This window comes from Pteropus vampyrus, unplaced genomic scaffold (genome assembly GCF_000151845.1).
Source record: "Pteropus vampyrus isolate Shadow unplaced genomic scaffold, Pvam_2.0 Scaffold358, whole genome shotgun sequence".
In the NCBI taxonomy this organism is placed as follows: Eukaryota; Metazoa; Chordata; class Mammalia; order Chiroptera; family Pteropodidae; genus Pteropus; species Pteropus vampyrus.
The window spans coordinates 944,019-954,865 of record NW_011889139.1 but is presented as its reverse complement, the minus strand read 5'-3'; the positions used below and the strand labels follow the sequence as shown (position 1 = coordinate 954,865).

Sequence of the window (10,847 nt, the reverse complement as noted above, 5' to 3'; positions counted from 1 at the left end):
ATAATCAACTGCTTAAAATACAAGTACAGAATACATATTCTTTTCACATGTGCATGGGACATTCACCAAGATATACTATATGCTGGCAAAGAAATAAGTCTCAATAAATATCCAAGAATGAAAATACAGAGTATATTCTCTGACTATAATGGAATTTAATTAGAATCAATAACAATAAAATGCCTAGAAAATTCTCAAATATTTGGAAATAAAGAATACAACTCTAAATTACCCACACGACAAATAGGGAAATTGAAAAACATTTTGAACAAAATGATGATATAAACGCATTGTATTAAAAAATGAAGCTAAAGCAGAGCCTAGAAGAGAGTTTATAGCTTTAAATTTTTCTGTTAGAAAAGAAGAAAGGCATGAAATAAATTAATAAAGCTTCCACCTTAGTAAGCTAGGAAAAATTGAGCAAATTATACCCAAAATAAGTAAGAAAATAAGATTGATAAGCAATGACACAGAAAACCAACAAAAGAGAAAATCAACAAAGTCAAAAATTGGTCATTTGGAAAGATTAATAAAAATTAATAAATACTTGCTGCTTCTCATACGTTTCTCACCAAGTCTCCTCACAAATTTCCTATTAGAGACCAGCAGCTGATGCTCCCATCTTGGCACCATGTCAGAGCCGGGCCCCTTGCGCACCCCTGCGGAGAGAGAGAACCTGCAGGACATGAAATGGAGCACAACTCACAGCAGCAAGGCACAGACAGGCAGATGGGGCACCATCCCGGGAAGGCCCAGCCTCCTGGGGCCCTGCCAGGTGTGCAGGACTCAGGAAGTGATTCCGGGGATGTTTCTACATAGGCTCAGGACTAGCAGGAAGTCAAGGAAGAGCTCCCTCCAGGCAGAGAATAGAGGAGAGGAGAGGATAGCAGAAGGAAGTCAGTCCCTATGAGCAATGAAAAAAAGTTGAGGGACACTGGAATATTCCTGGTTCTGAAAATAGACTGTCTTTTGGATCCCAGTATCAGAGAGATGTGCAGGGGGAAGGGGAGCAGAGGGAGGGAAGGAGAGGGAAGGGAGGGAGAGAGAGGATATCCCACAGGCGTTCTGCTGCTAAATTGTTCCCTTTTATATATTTCTCCCTCTCACCAATGCTTCTTCCATATAAGAGACTGGAAAGGTCTATGGCAGCCCTAGCAAGCTGTGGTCCAGGAATACATAAACAATTGGAATTAGATCCTTGAGGGGTCTGGAACCTACAAGGAAAATGCTAGAGATGTGAACAGATTGGGCACAGGGTCCTGAGCCAGGCACAGCCCCTGTGACCTCAGAAGCCGCTTCCAGACAAATTCCAGGGCTCTGTTTACATTTATTTTAAATTTATGTATGCTATTTTATGGTTCTATTTCCTTTTTGATTTTGAATTGTGTTATTAACTAAATGTTCTGAGAGATCACATGACCCACTCTTACTTCCCTTCACCTTTTTCCTTTCAGTCACACAAGGGATTTCAGTGGCTTCAGTGAGCTGGGTTTAGGCAGACACCCTCCTCCATCCAGGGCTGCTCCTTCAAAATTTAATTAAATACAAAATTTGAGAAGTATTAATATTAGAGGAGATGCAGGGGTGTGTTGCATTGTTACTCTTCATTCTCAATCTGTATTTTATGTGCAGTCAATATTAAATAAAAATAATTATAAAACTATAAAAATTATGTTATAGAAAAGAACATTTAGATTCAGTATGACCCCATTTTTTGTTTAATTGTATATGTATATAATACCTATAATGATTATATGGAGAAAAATACCCAGAAAATTACACACTGAAATGGTAATAGTGGTAAACAGCTTTTTTCTCTTCTTTGATTTTCTTCAAAATTCTCGAAAAAGCATGGACCGTTTTGGTTAAAAATATTTGAAAATATATGTGAGATTCATAACGAAGTAAAATTTTTCACAATATGTCAAAATGTGAACTATAACATTATTGGGGGTTTTGTTTTGTTTTGCTTTGGTATGATCTCACGTAAGGAGAAAATATGCAGAGAAAAAAAAGAAAAATCTCCCGCCTGCTCTCCAGAGCCACGCTGGCTTGCTTTGTCACTTCCTGTAGTAGTGAAATGTGATGCAAGTTGTTGAGCGACCAGACCCAAGGGACCTGGACAATGGACCTCATCTCCAGTCACTCTCACCCTCACTCCCTTTTCTCCAGGCACTCCATCTTCTGTCTGTCCCTCAGATGCACCAAGCTCATTCCCTTTGCCCTTGCTGTTCCCTCTACCTGAGACGTACTTCCCCTCGGTCTATACAAGTCTGGCTCTTTCTAAACAAGCAGGTCTCAGCTAAAATGACACTCCCTCCTCACCTAACCGGCCTATTAAACAACTTCCACCCAACCCTCAGGTACCCTGTATCACATCATCCTGGTTTGTTTTCTTTCTAGTGTTTAACTCCATCTCCTATCTCCTCCTACTTTATTTGTCTGTCTCCTGGTCTAGAGTTCTTGAACAGTAGGGCCTTGTCTTTCTTATCTGTCTCTGTATCCCCAGGGCCTAGAAAGTAACTGGCATATAGTGAAAGCTCAATAAACATCTACTGAATGGATGAACATCAGCCCAGAGGAAGGTCTCGGTACAGATTATTAAGGAAGATTCCACTCACTTAGATCATTTATGTTACATATTTCTCTCAGTAACCATGTATCACCTTAAAAGCTTAATTACATTACTCAAATGTTCCCATAGCTCGTAAGTGGTGGTTTTCAGGACTAAAAACAATGTCTCTGACTAGCTCAAAAGCTCTTGCTCTTTCCATTAGGACAGGGTTTTTAATTTTTCTTCTTAATGAAATGTTTTCTCTGCAAAGTAACTTACCTGGAACCCCATTATATAAAACTAATTTTTAAAAAAGGTGCTTAAGTCAAAACCACAATGAAATACTACCTTATACACATTAGTATAGCTACTACCAAAAAAAAAAAAAAAAAAAAAAAATGTGGAGAAATTGGAACTCTTGTGTACTGTTCATGGGAATGCAAAATGGTACAGCGTCTATGGAAAACAGCACGGCGGTTCCTCAAAAAATTAAAAATAGATTTACCATATGATCCAACAATCTCACTTCTGGGTGTATACCCAAAAGAACTGAAAACAGGGTCTCAAATAGATATTTCTACACCCATATTCATAGCAGCATTGTTTCCAATAGCTAAAATATGGAAACAATCAAGTGTCCATCAACAGATGAACAGACAAGCAAAAAAAACTTAAAAACTAAAGAAATTGTGACATATGCTACAAAAAAGATGAACCTTGAGGACATTCTGCTAACTGAAATAAGCCAATCACTAAAATACAAACACTACATGATTCCAATCATATATGAGGTACCTAGAATAGTCAATTTCATAGAAACAGAAAGTAGAGTGGTGATTTCCAACGGTTAGGAGGAGTGGGGAATGGGGAATTATTTTTTATTGGGCATACAGTTTCAGGTGCAAAAGAGAAAAAAGCTTTGGATAGATGATGGTGATGGTTGTACAATATATGAATGTACTTAATAGCACTGAACTGTACACTTAAAAATGGTTAAAGTGGTCAATTTTATATTATGTGCATTTTACTACAATAAAAAAATATTGAGGGGAAAGACCCACAAGTGCTTAATCTGAATTTGGTGGGAGTGGAGATAGTGGACAGCCATATTTGTCCAACCTCCTAGTAGGGTGACCAATTCATCTCTGTGTTAGCACTGAAAGTCTCACATCCTAGGAACCTGCTTCGTCCCAGGCAGACCAGGATGATTGGTGGTAGCACCACACAGCGGCCAAACCATTGTGGTGTCACTGTGCAGGGGCCCTGCAGCACAAACCAGAGGGCGACAAGATACAATTATACTCTATGGAACAGTTCCAGGTGGCACGAATCTGATCACAACACTGTGAAAAATGCCCCCGGGGCTGTGCCGGTGGTTACTGCCCCTGAGTCACCTCCAGGGAAGGAAAGGAACACAAACGCCTGATCCTGCCCTACCCCAAAGCATGAGGCACAGCCTCATTGCCCTGCCGCTGGCTCCTTCAGCTCAACCCAGAAAGAACTTGTCCCTTGGCCCTAGTCCTCAAAGCAGTCCTGGCTGAGCAGAAAGTCCTGTGCACCTTCCTTGGCCACTGAAGGTCAGATCAAGCTTCCTGTGCTGGGCAGGTGTTGGGCCTTTCACTGGACATCCCTGCTAGTCCAAGGAATGGGAGCATTTTCCAGGAATTTTGACTGTAACTAGATATAGAGCTCATTAGAATGCTTTCTCATAATTCCAGTTATCACTGTATGACTTCGCATAATTTGTAGCAAATAGGATAAGTAATACTTTTTCAGAAGGTCATTGTGAGGAATAAAGATGAGCCATGTCAGGAAGTAAACCATATACCAGGCCTATACTAGAGACCTAGTAAATGAAAGTTTTTTTTCTTTTCCTCCAGAGAACAAATAGCAAAACGGAATGAAGAAAGACATAGATTCAAACTGAATTCACTCTTTCCTTCAACAAGTATATATTAAAAGCCTACTCTGTGCCACCCATTCAGTCAACATGCTATAATACAGTGGTGGGCAGAAACAGACACGTCTGCTCCCAGGGAGCCTCAATCTGGAAGCTTGTGACCTGCCCTGCCTCATTTAGGCATCCTAAACCTCAGGTTCTTCATATGTTACAAGGGGGTAATAAGGCCTTTACTGCATAAAACAATCTTGGTATATAAATCAATATGCACAGTACCTGCATCATCAATATTTTTGCCATTTTAAGGACACACGTTCAGAAAGAGCATCCCGTCTGGAACCACATAGCTTTCAGGAGCAGAAACAAGGACAAGTTTAGCTTTCCTGCTTCATAGCCAAAGCTCTGCTCCTCTGGGCACAGCAAACCTCCCCCTTCTAGCATCCCCTGAGACCTGTGAGGCACGGGAACAGTGGCCCTGGGCATCTACTAGCATTTCTATATGGGAACACCTTCCCAGCATTTCTTAGAAATTTATGTTTTTCCAGATCCCAAGTCCCAAGACAATTTAGTTGAGAAACAGGGAAAATGGGGAAAAGTATTATAATTCTCCTAAAAGAATTAAAGCTTAACAATCAACATAGAGATGTTACTGATTTGAAGGAATCCACTGACATCGAGAACAAGAGGAGGAAACACTCGACACATGGAGTTCAAAGTTAAGATCAGTATTTTGAGAAATTGGGACAGGAGCACGTAGGTGAGAAGTCACAGTCCATCAGCTTGAAGCCATTGCCATGTTACAGGTATGAGTTCATGGCCCTGTCCACTGCTAGATAAATATGAATGAGTTTGTATATATAGCACATTTTACACAAATCATATAAGTGATGTTTCAAGAAATAACAAGTTTTAGAATTTAGAAGCAAAGTATGTCCTCAAGTTGGCAATTGAAACTGTGATTCTTACTAGGCAAGATGAATATTATACTATTTGAACAATAATGTTCACTGACATTGCCCAGTCTTTGAGTAATTGCTATAGGCTACAGTTTTTTATAAATGGTTTAACAGAAGAAATACAAAGAGAAAATACATAAATGTCATGGAATACTGGGAAACGAAACCAGAAAAATTTGCTAATTTGTATATAAAATCTAAATTAGCAAAAGCAGTATCAATTTGAATGGAAAAACCAAAGTCAGGACAAACAGATAAGATATGCCCATTGTTAAAAAAGGAAATGAGTTTATGCGAAGCACTGTGTTCTCTAACACCCAACCTGAAGCTTTTGGACACTGTCTCAACAATCTGGCCAACATCAATGCAAAATGGAAAAAATTTTCTATGTCCGGAATATATGTTACAAAACAAAGATAAAGACTACAAATGAGGCAATTAATGCTTCCTGTGTTTTAAATTTTTATTTTTGGATAATAACTTTCAAATACTTTAACTATTAAATAGTTGTAGTATTTTTTTCAATTTTTATTGGACACTTTTTTGCGTTAATGTTCCCTTCTTGTCACGTTTTCTATTACCAACTGTATCTATAAGAGAACCTTCAACATGTTATTAAATATATAATTGTGTCACAACACATAGACATCATAATAAACCTTGCATTTATTATTTTTTTACAGAAAACCTCTGAAAATTTTAGTACAACTCTATCATGTTTACTGTATCATCACTCATTAATATTTAAAAACCTGAAAATAAAGTCATGAAAAATATAGAATAATTTATGATTTGGGGAATTCCCAGGAATTTTGATTTCTTATTCCCAAATCCCAAAGACTGTCAGAAATTTGAAACACTATGGCCACAGAGTCACATCCCAGCTCTGGGGCGGGTCTGAGAGAAGGAGAGGTTAGGAGGCCTGGCAGTGTGTGTGGGCAGGATGGGGGTGGGGCAGCGGATGTAAAAGGAGGATCATTTAAGATGTGGGGAAGAAGAACTGCCAGAGAGAGGCCAGGCCACATTCTCTCCCATGGGCTCCTGTCTTGTCTCTTCTTCCCGCTTCAGCCCTCCCCAGTGCTCCCTGGAATACAGATACAGGTCTAAGCTTCCTTGCAGAGAAGTCTTTAGTATCATATGCTCTCTACCTTACAGAACCAGCTAACAACCAGGCTACCTGCTGTTTCTCCTATACCTCTCCAAAAATCCCACTCTGTCTTGTGAAAAGTTATGACAGGACCAGTGACCTGTGCTACACGCTTGGGGTCGTGTAAGTACAACCCAGCCAACAATGGAAGGGGGTGCAAATGCTGAGAACCAGCAGGGCCTGGGAGACAGAAGCAAGGGGTTGGGATTCTAGGAGGAGGCTGCTGAGGGGCGCCTGGGGACTTCCGCACACGAGCTGGGCCTGCAGGGAGGTGGTGGGAGCTGGTCCCTGTGGATAGGAGGGAGTTGGGGAAGAGAAAACTAGTGGGGACTGCCTGGTGGGGACTTCACTGACTCCCCGGGAAACAAGAGAGACTAGCAGGAAAGCGGGCATAGGGGCGGAGGTCTCTCTCGGCAAGGGGCCACATTGACAGAGAGAGGGAGGGGGAATTTCACACTGGGAAAAGAGTGGGGTGGAGTGAAATGTGCTCCTCTCCTGGCTGCTGACTCTCAGTTTCTCATTCTTCTCCTTCTTGCTCCACAGCTTTCTTATCAAAAATGGTCGTAAGTTCTGTGCCAACCCCAGTGATGCCTGGGTGCCGCAGTACATCAGATACCTGAACCACAAGTCATGCGATCTGGGAGCCGTGGGACCACCAAAGCCCAAGGAAATGAGAAGAGGCCACAGAGCTATCCTCCTTCCCTAACCAACTCTCTCAGCCCTAGACAGTCCCTGGGCATTGTCCTGAAATGAAGCCCATTCTTGCTCTCATGCTCTGATGAATTCTGCTTTCTCCTGAAGCTTTGCCATGATATCCCACCTCGGGGGCCTGAGGATGCTTTGATCCTCAGGTAGCATCTATCTTCCCTTTGCAGGCACCTGGCTGGAATAAAACTGTGCTATAGAAAGAGAACTTGGTGGTTTAAATTTGTTCTGTTGCAAAACAACAAAAGAAATAAAATATTTCTTGTATTTTACAGACATCTCTATGATATTTACTATGTGTCAGGTACTTTTCCAAACATTTCAGTATCAACTAATTTAAATAGTGGAATGATGAGGGCAGAGTTAGATTCGGGGTATGGAAAACAAGTAACTATTCAGGACCTTAGATAATGGGAACAGTGTGAAAATACAGGCAACCATGTTAAATATTGTTTGTTTGCATGTGAACTGGATAGCTGAGGCCCATAACTAACATACCTCCTTATTCCTTTTGTCCATGCAGGGGCTACAGCTCATCCTTCCTTGAAAACTCTTCCCCTCATCTCAACCATTTAAAACATTTACTTCTCTGTCTACCCTTCAGGACCTAGTATAAATAGCACCTCCTTGTCCTCCCTGCCCAAAGCCTCTTGTCCCAACCACTGAAGTCCTGCAATCTCTTCAGATGCTCCCTTGGCCCCTTTCCTTGATGCCTGATGTGACAATGACTTTGGAAATTTGACCAACCCCCACTACTACCCCAACTAAAGACAGAGCCAGGTTACGTGGGTACGAGGAGGAAAGGGGAGGTAGGCAGGAGGTGCTATACTCTGCTCTTGGATGCTGAGGCTGACACCAGCCTGACCATGCTTTGCTAGACGCAGACTGGAGAAGCGGTTTGGGGACTCTGGTGTGGCCCTGCCCTCTAACTCAGGCCTTGGGGAAGGCACTTCATGGATTTCTCCTTCAATCCTAAGCTCCTGTGGAAGAGGGATGCTATTTGACACTACAGGTAAGAAATCTCTGTACATCCATGAGTGTAGTGGTATGGTATGGGGACCATCTACTGTCAGGAGCAAAGTAAGGAAATTAGCAAAGTCTATCTTTGGTGTTCTCACATTCCCCCCAATCAAGGCCCAGCTCCAGTCCTTAGAGCCCTAACACTATTGGGCTCCGTCTCTCACGCAAATCCCAGAGAGCTGAAAACCAGTTCTCTGTACCTCCATTCACACTAAAATGTGATCAAAATTTCTGTGGAGCTCAAATCCTAAGGGACAAGAATCAGTGAGGGGTTGGAGAAAGCCTAAGGTCTCTGGGAAGGATGATGGGAAGGAGCACAGGGGTAAAGGCAGTGCACTGTTGGGCACAGAAAATTTCCTGAAGCTGGAGGACCAAGCTGGTCAACACAGCTGCAGATAGAGATTAAGCAGCAGGGACACAAAGACATGATACTCGTGTCATGTAACCCACAGCCACCTGGCCACCAGCCACCTGGCCACCAGCAAGGTGGAAGTGTCTGCCTGCAGGGGGAAGTAAGGAACTTAAAGAAGCACCTACTATGTGCCAAGAATTGTGCAAAGTCCACTACATGCACAACATCGTTTAATCATCCCCACATTCCTTTGGTGTAGAGATTATTACTCCCATTTTACTATAAAGTCCATGCAGGGCACAGTTCCTCCTAACTCATCTCTGTTGATCTCACTTCCCAGGCAATCTCAGCCAGACTCACAGCTTCCATATTCCCCTACATACTGACAACTTCCAAAATTATACCTCTCCAGCCTGGACATCTCCACTAAGGTATCTAATAGTTTCTCAAAATTATCTGATCCAAAAGTGAAGTCCCCAAATCTGCTTCTCCTTTGTCTTCCCTGTTTAAGAAAATGGCAGGTCCATCCTTCCAGCTGCTTAGAACAAAATCTTGTAGTCATTCATGATTCTGTTCTTTCTTTCCCAACTTGCATATGTTGTACCTGATTCCATCCAAAACCTGAGCACCCACTGCCACCTCCCCTGCTATTCCACAACCCACTGTCTCTCACCAAGATGACTGAAATAGCCTCCTTAGCGGCTCCATGCTTGTAATCTCTCAACAGAATAGCCAATGATCCTTTTCAAACATAAGTCAGATCATTCTATTCTCCTGCTCAAAAATCCCCAATGGCTTCCTAACTCAGAGTCAAAGTCCTTACAATGCCTGCAAGATTCTGCCCACCAGCCCCCATAACATCTGACCTCATCTCCTACCTCCTCCCTAGCTTCTTCCATTCCAGTTCAATGCCTGCTGTTCTCCAAACTCAACAGGCTAGACCCAACCCCAGGGTTTTGTGCCTATTCCCTCTATCAGAGTACTCCTCCTCCATATCTGGTCAGCTTCCTCCGGGTCAAATGCCACCTTATCAGGAAGGCCTTCTTTGAACCTCCTATATTATGTAGCACCTCTCTCTCTGCACAATTCCCCAACCTCCTTCTCCACTTGATTTTTTTGACTCCATAACACTTGTCAACTTGTGTTGTACTATGTATTTATTATCTGTCTCCTTGAAGTTAGAATGTAAACTTCATGAGGTAGAGATTTTTGATATTTATTCACTGCTCTACCCTGAATGCTTAGAGAACACCTGGTACAGAGTAGACACTGGAAACTATTTGTTGAATGAATGAATGAATGAGGTCACATAGTCTCAGAAACAAGCCTAAAGCAGAGAGGGCTTCCAGGAGAGAACATTTGGAACAACTCTGTCTTAAAGAGTGCTTCTTCCCAGCTGGGGGATAGCCACTAATGAATTTTGCAGGACAGGTTACAGAAAGTAGAGTACAATGGCAGTTCGCTCCTGCTGCCATTCAGGTGTGGCTCTTCCCCTTAGTTACCTGCGGTGCTTGGCCCTGTGAGAAGCTGAACAGATACTGAGATCCTGTGAATCCTGTGAATGTGGAACTATAACTGCCATATGCTGTGCTCCTTTTCTGAGCTACTCTTCTCAAGAAATAGAATCTCCATTCTCCAAGATGCTCAAGCTGAAAACAGGAAGTCATCCTTGAAAGGCCTCTCCCTCATCCCCCCATCCAATCCATCAACAAATTCTGTCAGCTCTGCCAAAATCTCTCTCAAATCCATTTGCTTAAGCTCCTTCACCATCACCCCAGTCCAAATTTTCATCTGTATGACCTCATGATGTGCCTCAGAACTGAACATGGGTTTGGCAGGTACACAGAATCGAATCAGGCATCTACAAATGGTGCCCAGGCAGTCAGAAAAACCATGAAAATTCAGAATTCAATTATGCAGAAAGAAATTGCTGAAGGAAGTCAGTCATAACCTTAGTACGGAATGCAAAATTCCATCTATACATATCAGAGAAAATTACAGAAAGATCTAATGGATAAGCATTAAAGTGTCATTAGTGCCAGAGGGGAAGGTAACAAATGTCCTAAGCAACTAAAGAAATGAAAAAAAAAACTAGCCTAGCCATGAGGAAAGTTTGCTACATCCTCAGTGAAGGTGCTGGCTGCTGCCTACACAGGTCAAACAAAAGAGTCACTCGAGGGCATAATTAGAACCTAGAAGACACTAACCTTTTT

General features: G+C 42.1%; 1 protein-coding gene across 1 annotated transcript in view; it reads left to right on the top strand.

Annotated features, from left to right (window-relative positions):
* LOC105305012 (C-C motif chemokine 3-like) overlaps positions 1-7,263 on the top strand; it is an 18,340-nt gene extending 11,077 nt beyond the window's left edge. Inside the window, exon 4 of the mRNA XM_011379439.2 lies at positions 7,101-7,263. Coding sequence (XP_011377741.1) covers positions 7,101-7,263 — 163 coding nt within the window. The remainder of the gene's footprint in view (positions 1-7,100) is intronic.
* Positions 7,264-10,847: the final 3,584 nt, after the last annotated feature.